This window comes from Nannobrachium achirus, assembly GCF_963921795.1.
Source record: "Nannobrachium achirus genome assembly, chromosome: 19".
Classification (NCBI taxonomy): Eukaryota; Metazoa; Chordata; class Actinopteri; order Myctophiformes; family Myctophidae; genus Nannobrachium; species Nannobrachium achirus.
Genome location: NC_137826.1, coordinates 6124505 through 6141742, shown reverse-complemented (window position 1 = coordinate 6141742; position 17238 = coordinate 6124505). Strand labels below are relative to the sequence as shown.

The window sequence follows — 17238 nt, the reverse complement described above, 5'->3', positions numbered from 1 at the left end:
CTGTGTGTGTGTGTGTGTGTGTGTGTGTGTGTGTGTGTGTGTGTGTGTGTGTGTGTGTGTGTGTGTGTGTGTGTGTGTGCGTGCGTGTGCGTGCGCGCGTGCGCGCGTGTGCGTGTGTCAGTGGTGTATGTGTCCAGGACGAAGTCATGTTTTCGTTCCTAGACGCTGATTCATACTAAACTTTTAGAGCTGAATTTATTTCGGTTCGGTTCGGGGGAGTTACAAAATCTCGGCAGCACCGAACAGCTGAATTAATGACGGTACCCCGCCCCACCGAACCTCTGAATGACGTCATATTGTAGTTTGGACAGAGCCGAACCGAAATAATTTCGTCTCTAAGAGTGGAGTATGAACCAGCCCAAAGCCGGATGCAGTGCATTCGAACTCTCCTCCCTCTCTCTCATGCATTCTCTGTATTTCTCACCTCTCTCTCTCTCTCTCTCTCTCTCTCTCTCTCTCTTTCTCTCTCTCTCTCTCTGTGTGTCTCTGTGTCTCTCCCACAGGGTCCTTTGTGTCCACCTGGGTGAAGTATTACTGCACATACCATCGAGAGCCCAAGAGAATCACCATGGTGGTGTTTGACCAGAAGTCAGGCGGGAAAATGGTACCTGTCTGTCTGTCTGTCTGTCTGTCTGTCTGTCTGTCTGTCTGTCTGTCTGTCTGTCTGTCTGTCTGTCCCGCATGCTCGTTTTTGCCAACAGGTCTGAGGCCCTAAACTAGATGCAGAATAGATATTCTGCATCTAGCTTAGGGCTTAACTCTTTGGGGGTCCTTGCCATGACAAAGTTTGAGAACCACTGATATAGCAACATACGTTTTTTTTTTCCAGAAAACCGAGCCCCAAAATGAAAAATTTGGCCATGTCAAAGACCCCCAAAATTATATGTATTTGGTCCACGGACCCCCCATCTCAAAATATTTTGTTCCAGGGAACCCCAGAACCAAAGATTTGAGTTAAAAACTTTCACTCTAAATTTGGGTCTATTCTGCCTCTAGCTTAAAGGAGAGTTTCTGGGTAAAATAGACCCCCATACCTTTTTAAATGTCTTCTCCCAAGCTTGCGAGATGGTCCAGACACCCCATAGTCCAAAAGAAGCATTATATTCCATTTTTGATTTCAGCTTCTACTCGACCATGGCTCCATAATGGCCCGCTTTCAGTCAATGTCTAATCCGGTTATTTCGCTCGCTTCAAAGTCAATTTTTTCGCTCCGTATCTGTTCCCCGTACTGTATATAGTTCATCGAAGCATTTTCTTCTCCAGGGCGCAGCCATTGTTGTTGTGAAAAAGCTACTCTTTTCGAGTCTCGTTCAGCTTGAACTCCCGCCGTCTCTCGCGGGACAAGACTGAGAGTAGAGCAGCAGCACCAGAACCTGTGGAAAGCTGTTGTCCCGCGAGAGACGGCGGGAGTTCAAGCTGAACGAGACTCGAAAAGAGTAGCTTTTTCACAACAACAATGGCTGCGCCCTGGAGAAGAAAATGCTTCGATGAACTATATACAGTACGGGGAACAGGTACGGAGCGAAAAAATTTACTTTGAAGCGAGCGAAATAACCGGATTAGACATTGACTGAAAGCGGGCCATTATGGAGCCATGGTCGAGTAGAAGCTGAAATCAAAAGTGGAATATAATGCTTCTTTTGGACTATGGGGTGTCTGGACCATCTCGCAAGCTTGGGAGAAGACATTTAAAAAGGTATGGGGGTCTATTTTACCCAGAAACCCTCCTTTAAGGCCTCAGACCCGTTGGCAAACGCCAGGTCACGTCTGTCTGTCCCTCTCTCTCTCTCTCTCTACCCGCCCACCAAATCAATCTCTCCTCCTGTCAGAACACAATCACGGTGAGGACAGGAAGTAAACAGGGCAGAGGACATAATATAAGGAAAGGACTTTAGAGGGAAAATCTAAGGAATCCGGAACGCCATTCAGACGTCACTTTGTCACCAATCATGAGGTTGGCGGTAGCATCGGTATGAGGAGCTGTGGGGGGGGGGGGGGGGGGGGGGGGCGTCCATAGCTGAATGGGTGTCATGGGAACATCTGCTGTTATAGCTGTGTGTGTGTGTGTGTGTGTGTGTGTGTGTGTGTGTGTGTGTGTGTGTGTGTGTGTGTGTGTGTGTGTGTGTGTGTGTGTGTGTGTGTGCGCGTGCGCGTGCGCGTGTGCGTGTGCGTGTGTGTGTGTGTGTGTGTGTGTGTGCGTGCGTGCGTGTGTGGTGCTGGAAGTGTGCCCAAGCAAGACACTTAACCCCTAACTGCTCCCCAGGCACTATATTAAAGAGGCGGTGCCATAGTTTTGTACTTTTTCTGGTTTTCATGTGTCTAGGAGGTTGACAGTACTTCATTAGACCCCCTGGTGTGGTTGTTATGAGCAATTATGTATTGCCTTTCTATTTGGGTTTTAGCTGGAGGCTGCCACCTTGTGGGGTCAAACGTGCCGGTCCAAAACCACAGATACTTATTACATCACAGAATCAACCCCTCCCCTAATTACCATTCACCCAACATACGTGGGTGTGGCTAACTTCAGCGGGGTCACCACCCACCATGACAACCACGCATACCAATGAACTGGTGGGTGTGGCCCCATAAAAACATCATTTTAACTCTTTCTGTACACTTTTTTGTAAAAAATCTTCCTCCTAGTATAATCATAATACCTGATAATCATGTTTTAGAGGGGGAAAAAATCATGGCACCCGCACTTTAACCACTTGGAACCCCAGCATCCGTATTCTAGGACAGTGGTTCTCAAACTGTGGGTCGGGGTCCCCACATTATTTTCCGGGGTCCCCAGATGATTAGCTTAATGTGCAACATTGTCTTCTCACTCAACAGTAAACAAACCAACATAAAGTTTAAGTGTATAGAAGGTATCTGCACATTTCTAAAGTGACAATTTAAGGACTTATTACCTCTAAAATGACAAATTAAACCAAATTGTCAAATATTAGAGGCAGAAATTGTGAAAATAGCCGATCTACATGCTCACAACGAGCATGTAGATCTGCTATTTTCACAATAGAACCGTGCTATACAAAATGCAATGCCTCAACTGTTAGTGCTCGTCAGGGTGGGGGGGGTCCCCTGTTAAAATGTTTTGGTGTCGCGGCCTGAGATGGTTGAGAACCACCGTAGTAGTGCATGTGCAGTGCTGCATGCACGGTGCTTGCTACTGTCCTGCTTTCAGATGCGGAGGAAAAGAGGAGCCGAGTGCGTGAGTCTCCTCCTGCCCGAGCATGATGAGATGAGATATACTTTATTAATCCCCGAGGGGAAATTGAGGCGTTACAGCAGCATAGTGTGACAACAAAACAAATAAACCACTGGACAAACAGGGACACAACAAACATAAATGGACACAATCCCAAACGACCAGAGTCAACACATGACTCTATGCATAAGGGAGAGAGTTCTTATACATAACATGTGCAGTCTGATGGCAGTTGGCAGGAAAGAGTCTGTACCGCTCTGTATGCATTTTCGGGGGGAAAGTGAGCCTCTGGCTGAAGGTGCTCTTCCTATCCTGCAGATCACCATAGAGTAGATGCAGGGGTGTCGCACCAGATTCTGGGCCCTGGGTACAAGGATTCACTGTGGGCCCCCCATGAATGCTTTAACTATTGAAAAATAGCAGATATACAAGCTCACAGCGCGCGCTGCGAGCTTGTATATCTGCTATTTTTGACGTTTTTGAAGTCTTTCAATATTTCAAATCCTTCTGAGATTTTTTTAAAAACCTATGTTTCTATGTCAGTGGTGCTCAAACTTTTTCATGTGAAGGACCCCCAAAATGATATGTATTTTGGCCACGGACCCCCATCTCAAATTATTTTGTTCCAGGGACCCTCCAGAAGCAAAATTTGGGTTACAAATGTTTGTTTAAAAAGTACATATTTAAAAAGTACATATATTCAAAGATTTGCACACATTTTCACGACTTTTCAATAGTATAAAATAATTAAGGCCCCTCCACCTTGGGCCCTTGTAACTCAGTCCCCCCCTCCCCCCCCCCCTTGTGACACCCCTGAGTAGATGGGAGGGGTTAACCAGGATGGAGTTTAGTTTGTCCCTTATCCTCCTCTCTGCAACTGACTGCAGACCCTCCATTCGGAGGCCAACTACTGAGCTGGCCTTCTTAATGGTTTTGTTGAGCATAGCCTCTATCCACTGCCAACTAAGACCCCTCCACTGCCTCCTCGTGGCCACACACGGTAACTGGGTACTTTGCGGTCCCAGGTTAGAGTGGAGGGGATCGGGCCGGGGAAAATGCTAGTTGGGCCCTTTAAGACAAGGCACGCATTGGCCCACCGACGTGTTGATAGTGTGCCCCGGTGCCTTGACAACCACCAGCCCCAGCTATGGGGTAAAAAAGTCCCAGCTATGGGTTAAATAGCAAAGACTGGCAGATGGGGGTTTCGGTACAGCCTTGGACGGCAGCCCATCTCGGAGAATGAATGTCACTCGGAACAATAAACAAGGCCGGGGCTGTGAGTTGTCGCGCCAGCGCCACAGTCCTTACCCGGCGTTTGGAAAGCTCCATCGCGAAGAGTCCGGCTATTGAGGGAAAGACGCTGGTGCGAGGACCTGGCCAGATGTGTCGAGAATTCAGGATGACCGGAGACACCGATGGAGGGCTCGTCTGAGGACGACGTATAGAGAGAGAGGGAGAGAGAGAAAATGTGGACCAAGTACAGTTGCATCTCGGGTGCGTTGTATTACCCCATTTAGGCCTAGAATTATTGATTGCTTTAACCAGTGCGGTGCCGCGCTGTGAGCTTGTATATCTGCTATTTTTGAGAAAGTCGTGAAAATGAGTGCAAATCTTTGAATATATGTATTTTCAAAGCGAATGTTTGTAACTCAAATTTTGCTTCTGGGTGGTCCCTGGAACTAAATATTTTGAGATGGGGGTCCGTGGCCAAATACATATAATTTTGGGGGTCCTTCACATGAAAAGGTTTGAGAACCACTGACATAGTAGTCTCTCTAGAACAGACTAACTGAGCTCCAGTTAAGTGAAAAGGACCTTTTCTTTGACGATGGCTAGCCAGATTGCTGACATAGAAACATAGATTTTTCAAAAAATCTTAGAAGGATTCAAAAGACACTTATAGAATCGGGTCAAAATTCAAATTTTCACGATTTTTCAAAAATAGCAGATCTACAAGCTTGCAGCGCGGCACTCGGTGCCGCGCTGTGAGCTTGTATATCTGCTATTTTTCAATAGTTAAAGCATAAAATAATGATACACAATAATCTGTACCCGTTCTAAATGGGTTAAGAATAGAGGGTGGTGACAATAGTGCCAATACCCGTGCCAGGGCGCACGCGGGACCGTACTAAGCCGGCTACGTGCACAGAGCGATACCGACGACCCTGTCTCTGTGATCCAAGGACATCACACATGCTGTACGTCAGTTCAAGAAGAGTATTGTCGCACGAACTCAAGTTCGACCCCAACGGTTGTCGCTGTGTGTCGTCGCCATCGGGTGGAATCCGAAACGGTTACTTTTCAGTTCATAAAAAGTAGCAGATCTGCACACGTTTCGAGGTTGCGCATCTGCTACTTTGGATGCTTTTGTGTGATGCTGTAAGGAGATCAACTAGGCAGTTGATTTACACAAAGGAGATAGGAGGTTTCTGCCTGACAGCAATGATATGTTGTTTGAACAATTTTTGTTGTTGTGTGTCTCTCTGTGTGTGTCTCACTCTCACCATGTGTGTCTTTGTGTGTGTGTGTGTGTGTGTGTCTGTCTCTCACCATGTGTGTCTCTGTGTGTCTCACTCTCACCATGTGTGTCTCTGTGTGTCTCACTCTCACCATGTGTGTCTCTCTGTGTGTGTCTCACTCTCACCATGTGTGTCTCTGTGTGTCTCACTCTCACCATGTGTGTCTCTCTGTGTGTGTCTCACTCTCACCATGTGTGTCTCTGTGTGTGTCTCACTCTCACCATGTGTGTGTCTGTGTGTGTCTCACTCTCACCATGTGTGTCTCTGTGTGTGTCTCACTCTCACCATGTGTGTGTCTGTGTGTGTCTCACTCTCACCATGTGTGTCTCTGTGTGTGTCTCACTCTCACCATGTGTGTGTCTGTGTGTGTCTCACTCTCACCATGTGTGTCTCTGTGTGTGTCTGTCTCTCACCATGTGTGTCTCTCTGTGTGTCTCACTCTCACCATGTGTGTCTCTCTGTGTCTCACTCTCACCACGTGTGTCTCTCTGTGTCTCACTCTCACCACGTGTGTCTCTCTGTGTCTCACTCTCACCATGTGTGTCTCTCTGTGTGTGTCTCACTCTCACCATGTGTGTCTCTCTGTGTCTCACTCTCACCATGTGTGTCTCTCTGTGTCTGTCTGTCACCAGGGTGAAGAGGACAGTTTCATCCTCAAGTCATGCACAAGGAGGAAGACTGACTCCATCGAGAAGAGATTCTGTTTTGACGTGGAGGCTGTGGACCGGTCAGTACTGTGCGTGCGTGTGTGTGTGTGCGTGCGTGTGTGTCAGATATTACCACCATAAATGAATAGGGGGAAATACATAAATGAATGATTTCCTCAATCTCCACAATGTTCTGGTGAACAAATACAGCCACATGGTGGCGATGAAGAGTCGCGTTGTGTTTAGGTGACATGAGAGGAATTGTTTGTCTTGCTGTGTGTGTGTCCAGGATCTGACACTAATTTCCCCACCATCCTCTCCTCTCCTCTCCTCTCCTCTCCTCTCCTCTCCTCTAACGACCATGTAACCTGTGCCAAAGCATGGCACAGTCTACATTTTTAGGTTTCCTCATTGCAAAATAAGCGGCTAGTCATCATTTTAATAGTTGGGTTTCTTCCAGTTAATTTCCTCCACATCTCCACCCATTAGCTGGAGATCTGTTCTTACTGTTCCTCTGTGCTAATTCCCTAGGCAATATACAGTATTTATAACATAATCTAACCATAATTTGATTGTTATGTATGTGTGTATATATATCTATATCGATATCGATATCTATATATCTATATCTATAATCTATATCTATATATAGATCAATGTTCATTTTCAGAAACTTAATCACAACAATAATTCTTACTGTAATTGTGGCGTGGGAATGAGCGATGTTTACCCTCTAGAGCAGGGGTGGGCAACTTTGATGATGGAGAGGGCTTCTATATTTCCACACTCCCCCCAGAGGGCCACAATGCATATACCATCGGGCAGTTATCTCGTATTTTAACTTTTTTTCGTACACTAATGCCATACTCCGTCATTCAATGTCACACAAAAGCAATTTTTGAGCCACAGACCACCATGTGATGAGATTTAGCCTTTCAGACCCAAAACCTAGAATATTTTGTTGTCGTTGGATAAGATTATGCCGTGTTGTTTTTGTGTAGACTTGTAAATTAAGTAATGCATGTTGCCGTGAAATGGAACGGTGTCATTTCACACTGAGTTAAAGGGATATTCCACTTTCAAAAAAACTTTTGGTCACTTTATCATCTAATCAGGCTTTTATGAACACCCTGAACAGTTTTTAATTTACTTCATTCAATATTTAGATATTTGATGTAAATGTTATCAGGCCCTCCAGGCCCAGGGCTTCTCCACATACACACCCATTGTAACTTCAAACTTCATTTTAACCATGATAGATTCATTAAAAACACCCATTATTTTTCTGGTGACTCATACTACCCTCCTAATACGTGAGCAGGCTTGTGTTTTCTCAATAACCCTTTTCATTTATTTTTAATAATTCGTTGGGAAAATGCGAAAAAATAAATACAAAACAAAATTATTAAAAAATAAATGAAAAATGTTATTGAAAAAACACGGCCTGCTCACATATTAGGAGGGTAATATGAGTCACCAGAAAAAAATAATGGGTGTTTTTAATGAATCTATCATGGTTAAAATGGAGTTTGAAGTTACAATGGGTGTGTATGGGGAGCAGCCCTGGGCCTGGGGAGGCAGACCCATGCAAGGCAGAGTTTTTTTTGAAAGTGGAATATCCCTTTAAAGATCTATCAGGTTCCATTTGGTTACCACCTCTCCACCATCTAGCCGGACCATTGGTTGAGAACCACTGGTTTATATGACTTAACGTGTGTAGACATGTGCATTGCAATAGTGCAACAGCATACGAGAGTATGTACCTCTATGTCTGTTATATTCTCTAGAACAGTGTTTCCCAAACATTCAAATTCCAAGGTCTCCCCTTAACTCTGACAGTGTACAAATGGAACCAAATGAACCCGTTAGGGTTCATTTGGTTCCATTTGGTTCCATTTGTAACCCGTTAGGGTTCATTTGGTTCCATTTGTACACTGTCAGAGTTACAGACTTGTAAGGGTCAATTTAGACCCCCATAAAGGAACCCACAGAGTCACTGGAATCCACTTTGAGAAACACTGCTCTAGAAATGTTCAAAGCATCGTAGAGGGCACTGCTCCTTTGCCGATGACCTTTTGGTGAGCCTGACATTGATCACCTAACGTTATTTGCGTGTGTGTGCGCGTGTGTGTGTGTGTGTGTGTGTGTGTGTGTGTGTGTGTGTGTGTGTGTGTGTGTGTGTGTGTGTGTGTGTGTGTGTGTGTGTGTGTGTGTGTGTGTGTGTGTGTGTGTGTGTGTGTGTGTGCGCGTGCGTGCGTGCAGTCAAGGGGTGATCACCATGCAGGCTCTATCAGAAGAGGACCGCAGGCTGTGGATGGAAGCCATGGACGGCAGAGAACCGGTACGTTACCACGGTTACCTACTGTACACCTTGTGTGTGTGTGTGTGTGTGTGTGTGTGTGTGTGTGTGTGTGTGTGTGTGTGTGTGTGTGTGTGTGTGTGTGTGTGTGTGTGTGTGTGTGTGTGTGTGTGTGTGTGTGTGTGTACTTGTATTACTAAACTTGTGAGGTCCTCACAAGAGAAATTGTTGTTGTTAAAGATGGGGTGCCATGATTTTTTCCCCCTCTAAAACATGATAATCAGGTATTATGATTATACTAGGAGGAAGATTGTTTTCCAAAAAAAGTGTACAGAAAGAGTTAAAATTAGGTTTTTATGTGGCCACACCCACCAGTTCATTAGGTATGCGTGGTTGTCATGGTGGGTGGTGACCCAGCTGAAGTTAGCCACACCCACGTGTGTTGAGTGAATCGTAAATTAGGGGAGTGGTTGATTCTATGATGTAATTGTATCCGTGTTTTTGGACCGGCACTTTTGACCCACAAGGTGGCAGCCTCCAGGAAAAAAAAACAAATAGAAAGGGAATAAATAATTGCTCATAACAACCACACCAGGGGGTCTAATGAAGTACTGTCAACCTCATAGACACTGCATGAAAAACAGAAAAAGTACAAAACTATGGCACCACCTCTTTAAGGTTAAAACAGATGTTTTAGAGTTGGTCTTATACAGTCAGGTTAGGATGAGGTATTTAGGGGTTGGGGTTTAGGGGTCGGGGTCGGGGCTCGAGTCGCGCCTGACTGCCATGTGTGCCAGTGTCATGCACCCGAAAATGGCCGATCGGCTATTTCCGGCTTTAGGGTAAGGGCCGACCACCTGCTTCTAATGATATCAACGCACTTAATGCGAAATATTCACATGCTTTCAGACTCTTCAATGCAGAAAGTATCCAGGATACTTGGATATCCAGTATGCCAATGCAGAGATATTAGTAGTAAAATGTCGACATCTAGTGGTCAACCTCAGAGGAGCGCAAAAATAAAACCTGAGGTGATTCCCAGCCTCGAACCAGATGCCAAGATGCCAAGTATGCTCTGTTCCCCGGTGTAACGCCCCACGCCACAGACCCCGACGGAGCGGCGCGGTATTGGGCGCCGATGACCCCCGTGAGTCGCCACCGAGGCGAGCGCTAGCGAGCCGAGTTGCCGCGGCGAGCGGTGGGAACGGCGCCCAATCCCACTCAGCCGCGTTACCGAGTTATGTGCCGTTATGGACAGAATAGTAAATATTCAGTCCCTCACTATCAACGCCTACCCCACTATCCACGTCATAGATAAACGCACAAAAAAGGAGTCACTTCATCCGTTCATTAGCTCAGTCAGTAGAGCACGGATGCAACAAACCCACGGTTTGGGTTCGATTCCCCTGAGGGGAATAATATTCCAGGCGACAGATATCGGCGCATGCGTACTTCAAAGTGCACGGAGAACAGGATACCGTGGATACTCCTCCGTGGATACCCAGTGCATATTCTCTGCATTCAAACGTCTGAGAAATGGTGAAAAAGTCCGATTGAATGCGAAGAGAGCAGTCGAAGCCGGTGGGCCGACGCATACTCCACTTTTAGAGCCAAATTTATTTTCGGTTGGGCTCTGTCCAAACTACAATATGACATCATGCAGAGGTTTGGGGGGCAGGTACCGTCATTAATTCAGCTGTTAGGTGCCACAGCGATTTTGTGACTCCCTGAACCGAACCGAAATAAATTTGGCTCTAAAAATGGAGTATGCCTTAGCCCTTACACCGGGGCTCCACTGCAGCCATTGGGCGTCGCGTCATCGTCAACGCAGGGAACGTCCGGGTATTTTTTTCTTTACGCCGCCAGGCACAGTGCAGCGCTCCTAGTGGAGCCCTGGAGTTAGGTTTAAAAAAAAAAGGCAAAAAATGTTTTTAAAGTGCCATTCATAAGATAATCATCTGAACCACTTCTAACTTGAGTTAAAACTGTACTTTTTGTGCATTTATTTTTGTCCTGTCGACACCAAATATCTTTACAAAAAATAGCCCATGCTAAAAAAAAAAAAAAAAAAAAAAAAAAGAAACGCATTGCCCTGTGCCTCGTTTTGACGAAGGTTTTCCTTAAAATAGGCACGCTGGGGTTCAGGTGGTTAAGATGTTGACGTCCTCACAAGTTCAGTGAATACAAGCACGTACCTGCATACGTGTGTGTGTGCAACTGCGCGAGTGCATGTGTGCGCGTGTGTGTGTGTGTGCGTGCGTGCGTGCGTGTTTCTGAGAAAGCCAGGGAAGCCAGACAGAGTGTGCTCTGCTGTGAGGAGGGAGGAAGAGCTGTCACCATCATGACTCTTTACTCAACCATTAACCACTTAAACACTAAGGCCCTCAGGGCTCTGCACCGGGGACTCTTCTCTTTTAACCCATTTAGGCCTGAACACATTATGACGCAATATTTTATGCTTTAACTATTGAAAAATAGCAGATATACAAGCTCACAGCGCGGCACCGAGTGCCGCGCTGCGAGCTTGTAGATCTGCTATTTTTGAAAAATCGTGAAAATTAGAATTTTGACCCGATTCTATAAGTGTCTTTTGAATCCTTCTAAGATTTTTGGAAAAAAAAACATGTTTCTATGTCAGCAATCTGGCCAGCCATCGTCAAAGAAAAGGTCCTTTTCACTTAACTGGAGCTCAGTTAGTCTGTTCTTGAGAGACTACTATGTCAGTGGTTCTCAAACCTTTTCATGTGAAGGACTCCCAAAATGATATTTATTTGGCCACGGACCCCCATTTCAAAATGTCTAGTTCCAGGGACCACCCAGAAGCAAAATTTGAGTTACAAACGTTTGCTTTGAAAATACATATTATTCAAAGATTTGCACACATTTTCACGACTTTTTTTCAAAAATAGCAGATCTACAAGCTCGCAGCGCGGCACTCGGTGCCGCGCTGTGAGCTTGTATATCTGCTATTTTTCACTGGTTAAAGCATTCAATAATTCTAGGCCTAAATCGGTTAAATGTCTTCACTGAAAATGGCCGATCTACAAGCTCACTTGATGCCTAGATCTCGACACCTTGTCGATCTGCTATTTTTTGGTGAATGTTTTCCTCAGAATGCAGTGCTGGAGGTTTTATTGTCCTACAAATAGTTGCAATTAAGGATTTAATTGTGTTTTTGGGGATTGAATATTGTAACATAAAAACATGGTAGATATGACAAACAATTAAATAATAATATTTTTAATGAATACTTTAACTCTTACAGTGCCTATCCCGAACTAGTTCGGGATATTCGGGATCAAAAACAATTTTTTATTTGCTATTTTACTTACCCCGAGCTGCTTGGAGCAACGTGGGTGGTCCCGGCTCGCCCAGCGCTCACCAACGAGAGACGCTAGATGCTCCGACGATTTATTCCATTGAAAATGGTTTAAAATAAAGTTTAGACCCCCCCCCAATGTTCACCCAATGTTCATTGTAAGCGGCGCGACGTATTCCAGGGTGCCTATCCCGAACTAGTCCGGGATATTTAATGAAATGGAATAAAATGATAAGAGGCCTTCTGATGCCTGGCCTGATTTTTCTAGCTACTAGCCGAAAGCTAAAAACGTCCCGGCCGGACGTTATTTGCGAACGAAATCGCCAATCTCCGCCTAATCCAATGAAAGACCACATCTTTGAAGGCTTATATCTCTGGATTGTGTCTTTAGGGAAGCGGCGCGAGGTTTATTTACGGCGAAATCGCCCAAAAATGATCTTTTAGATGACAAAATGGGAATAGCCATTCTGTTAGCATTATCATCCGGGACATTTCCATGACGTGCATGAACGTGAGCATGTGAGGTCCTGGAAGATGAGGTCCTGGAAGCTAAAGCGCTGGCCTATGAGAGATGCGCTGGCATTCTATGGCCCCTAGAGGGCGCTGGCACTCAATGAGTTAATATAGATAGAAATAACTGTCAATGACCAGTACGGATAAAAAAACACAATAAATAATGTACCATCAAGGCCAAAATAGGCTATATTTAGTCGTTGCTCACAAGGTGTCACATCGCAAATCGCTGTGAGCTTGTAGATCAGCTGTTTCCACTATTTTTGCATTTGTACACACTACACAGTTGATTGCATAATAATAGCGATGATCTCAAATAATTGCCATCAGGCTCTTATGTAATAATTGTGGCAGTCTAGGAGAGACAATGAGAGAACCAGAAAGTACTTACTTTTTTTACTTTTACTTTTTTACTAAAAGTATCAATACTGCAGTGTAGAAACATTGTTACAAGTAAAAGTTCAGAATTAAAAGTTAACTTGTAAAAGTATTGGTATCAAAATGTTATTAAAGTTGAGCTTGTAGATCGTAGATAGCTTGTAGATTTCAAAATGTACAGTAAATGTACTTAATAACTTTACACCTCTTCCAGAGAGTCTGAGAGAAGGAGATACAGGGAGTAAAGCCTCTATCAGAGTCCAGGGTGAAGAGCTATTCACTTCACCGCGGTGTAGTTTTATAGCTATCAGCTAAAAATACATAACAAAGCATAGGCGATAGCTAGGAAACTACAACGCGGTGAAGTGAATAGCTCTTCACCCTGGACTCTGATAGAGGCTTTAGACGCACACAGAAACTGAAAGACGCAAACAGAGACAGAAAGACGCACACAGAGACAGATATAGAGAAAGACGCACACAGAGACAGACAGACCGACACAGAGAAAGACACACGCAGAAACAGAATGACGCACACAGACAGACAGACAAATGGCACATGAATCACTCCTCCTCATTCTACTACTTATCCTCTCATTACATGGCTACTTATGAACACAATGTCATCAATAATGTGACACAAAATATTGACTCAGAATAATATCATTTCCATTTCCATGGCAACGTAAACAGAAACAGTGTGTTATTCATGAGCAGTTATTTGCTGGCAGATAATTTAAGGGCAAAAATGCCTGGATTGACCAATCACAATCGAGTATTCCACAAAAGCTGCGTACCACTTAAAGGAATACTTGACTTTGAAACTAATTGGGGTCGTTTTAACGTCTGCTCATGCAGGCTTTTGGGAACGCCCCAGACAGTTTCTTGATTCAGTATTTTAGATACGGTATATTTGATATTTGACATTCTACACCAAAACTCTTCATTGAAAATCTGCTGATTTATTGTACAAGCTCTGTGATGTGCTGAAAACTGCTGTTTTTTCACAGATTGTTAGTCTAGTACAGGGGTCTTCAACGTTTTCAGGCTAAGGACCCCTTAGTTGAGAGAGAGAGAGAGAGGAAGCAGGGACCCCCACAACCTTTTCATAGATTACATATAGTTTCATCGTTTGACAGCACAATCATCAGTGTATTTTGGATTCATATAAATTTGTGTTTTCAGATATTTAACCACTTGAGCCGTCATTACCTAATAAACTTGACCTTTTACTCTGTACTTAGTCTGCTCTTTTTCCCCTCTACACCAAACCTCTTTGCCGAAAATAGCCGATCTACAAGCTCACTGTGAGCTTGTAGATCTGCTATTTTTTGGTTACAGTTCTCAGAATATGGACACTAGGGTTCAAGTTGTTAATATAAAAAGGATTGGAAGATTTGGAGGACCCCCTGTAGTAACTCTGAGGACCCCCTAGGGGTCCCGGACTCCCTGTTGAAGACCCCTGGTCTAGTATGACATGCCCAGAATGGGGACCCCAAGGGTTTGTGGGGTTAAATCAAATCTGACAAAAGTGTCCCAGTACTGATAACGTCTCCATTTTGTTCACAGGTGTACAACTTGAACCGAGACAACCAGACTGAAGGCTGTAAGTCCCATTCATCAGCTTGTTCATCACTGTATTGATTGATTGATTGAAGAATGTATTAGACGGTTGCATAGGAAAAAAGCACAGTTTCATGACTGTACAAATCACTGGTACAAGGTCAACTAAAAGGAGATCCTAGTAAGCTTTTCGGCTTATTTACACAGGAACCACTTCATGTATCTCATATAACATTGAAAGACAGACGGATAGAACACAGTACTTTGCATACAGTAGGATAACGTCAATCAGAAAATCAGAAAAATTAAGAATAAAAGGAAAATAAAAAATAAAGAAAACAGAAGAAGCAGAATATTTATAGTGGAAATGGGGAGGTGAGTATGGGCTTAGTCTATTTACAAGTTTCGAGTAGCAGCTAGTAGAGCTTCCATCGGAGTCTCCAATCTTTCCGGTTCTCCATACACCCGGCCAGCTCCGAAGAGCTTTCAGCTCCTGCATCCTTCTTCAGGACGTCCACGTACTGATAATATTTGTAATTCATCCTTATCACCTCAGTTTCAACAGTTCGATCTGCTATACGTGGTGAAACGAACCTAAGTTGCACTTTGCTGCATTCGATACACACCAAATCTCTTCATCAAAAAATAGCCAATCTACAAGCTCACAACGCAACGTACCACAATGCTGTCTTCTGAGATTGCAGAACAGTTATTTTTGATGAAGGTTTTACCCAGAGTGGGGGACGTTATTTTAAGTTGGAACAGATATTGATACGTTTTCCTCGTGACTTACAGTACAGTATCTTAGGGAAGAATATTCACAACATACCATAATATGACATACTGTGAATGTAAGTAACAATGTAAATCAGGGGTGCAATGGATACAGTTTGAGAACCATCACTGTCTAAGCCTTTCTGCCCTAACGGCAGACATTTCACTCACATCGTATGTAAGGAAGTGTTGACTAAGAGGACTGTGTTTTAATTCCAGGGCTGCCAAGTCTCACCCTTTAAGATTGAGAGTACTCAACCTCTTCTTACGTCACACTCGCCATTTCACACGCTCATTTACAGGTTACTAGTGAGTCACACTAGTAATGACTAAATTGGGAAGAAAAGGTGTTAAAAAAAACCCTGATTGGTCCAGCAGTTTGCCACATTTAGCTCACAGCGCGCACACACAGACAGACAGACATGGGGCGAAAATATAATAGAATATTGTAAGTTTCATTCACAATGTGATGTTAGATACAAAGCCACACATTCAACATAAAAGTGACCGGTTTTCGAGGTACAATCCAATAACAACACAGATGTGTCCATTAGTGGATTGTTGATTTTTCTCTCCCTCTCTCTCTCTCTCTCCCCCCACCCCACCCAGTGGCCCAGCTGGATGTCGTGGGGTTCAACGTGATGAAGAAGTTCATCTACGCGGTGGAGACGCGAGGTACACCATGTTGTTTACACCTCTCTGCCGGCTAATTTTAGGCCTTAGTGTTCCCGCTGCACTTACCGCTGCATTCGTACAGTAGAAACCGTGTGCTGTCATTTAAAACCTAAATAACTGTGTGTGTGTGTGTGTGTGTGTGTGTGTGTGTGTGTGTGTGTGTGTGTGTGTGTGTGTGTGTGTGTGTGTGTGTGTGTGTGTGTGTGTGTGTGTGTGTGTGTGTGTGTGTGTGTGTGTGTGTGTGTGTGTGTGTAATTACCCCTCCCCTCCCCGGTGTTATACAATTTGACTCACCTGTGATGAACCGTCCGTTGCCTCATGTCCATTAGAGCATTGTGTAAAAAGGGAATCCTTTCCCCCTGCCTGTTGACAGTGAGGAGCAGGGCAGGAATATCAGGGAGGCCATGAAGGCCATGGCCGTCGTTGCCCCTCAGTTTTGGCCTTGTTCCCCTCAAACCAATGGCATGACCTGAGGCCACAGTGGCCTCAGACCGGGGACACTATATTGTGTATCATTATTTTATGCTTTAACTATTGAAAAATAGCAGATGTACAAGCTCACAGCGCGGCACCGAGTGCCGCGCTGCGAGCTTGTAGATCTGCTATTTTAGAAAAATCTTGAAAATTAGAATTTTGACCCGATTCTATAAGTGTCTTTTGAATCCTTCTAAGATTTTTTGAAAAACCTCTGTTTCTATGTCAGCAATCGGTCATTTTCACTTAACAGGAGCTCAGTTAGTCTGTTCTTGAGAGACTACTATGTCAGTGGTTCTCAAACCTTTTCATGTGAAGGACCCCCAAAATTATATTTATTTGGCCACGGAACGCCATTCAACATATTTAGTTCCAGGGACCACCCAGAAGCAAAATTTGAGTTACAAACGTTCGCTTTGAAGATACATATATTCAAAGATTTGCACACATTTTTACGACTTTTTCAAAAATAGCAGACCTACAAGCTCGCAGCGCGGCACTCGCTGTGAGCTTGTATATCTTCTATTTTTCACTGGTTAAAGCATTCAATAATTCTAGGCCTAAATGGGTTAATACCCCAGCTGACTGTACCACTTTCTCCTCAGTCTCTGTCTTGCCAATGTAGACACCAGTGTCTTTCTAGTCATGTAGACACCAATGTATTTTGTTGAGTCCACATTTTTAAACTAATCCAGTATTTTTGATTGGTGCAGGGCTGAGCATGGATCAGATTGTAAATACAAATGTATTTATTTCACAGCAGATAGTCTACATATTACATTTAAAATCATCCTTGACCCTTAAATTTAATTAATTCTTTCAATGGACCAAAATCTTGTTTTATTTCATGGCCTTCCTGCCCTGGCA

General features: G+C 44.2%; 1 protein-coding gene across 3 annotated transcripts in view; it reads left to right on the top strand.

Moving 5' to 3' along the window:
- Positions 1–17238, top strand: part of LOC308305097 (rho GTPase-activating protein 26-like) — a 240255-nt gene that overhangs the window by 140130 nt on the left and 82887 nt on the right. For 2 of the 3 annotated variants that reach the window (XM_080749762.1, XM_080749760.1), the window contains exons 9-13: positions 504–604; positions 6363–6466; positions 8640–8718; positions 14455–14491; positions 15832–15897. In XM_080749762.1, the coding sequence (XP_080605888.1) occupies positions 504–604; positions 6363–6466; positions 8640–8718; positions 14455–14491; positions 15832–15897 (387 nt within the window). The remainder of the gene's footprint in view (positions 1–503; positions 605–6362; positions 6467–8639; positions 8719–14454; positions 14492–15831; positions 15898–17238) is intronic. The other variant, XM_080749761.1, reaches the window with a different exon arrangement.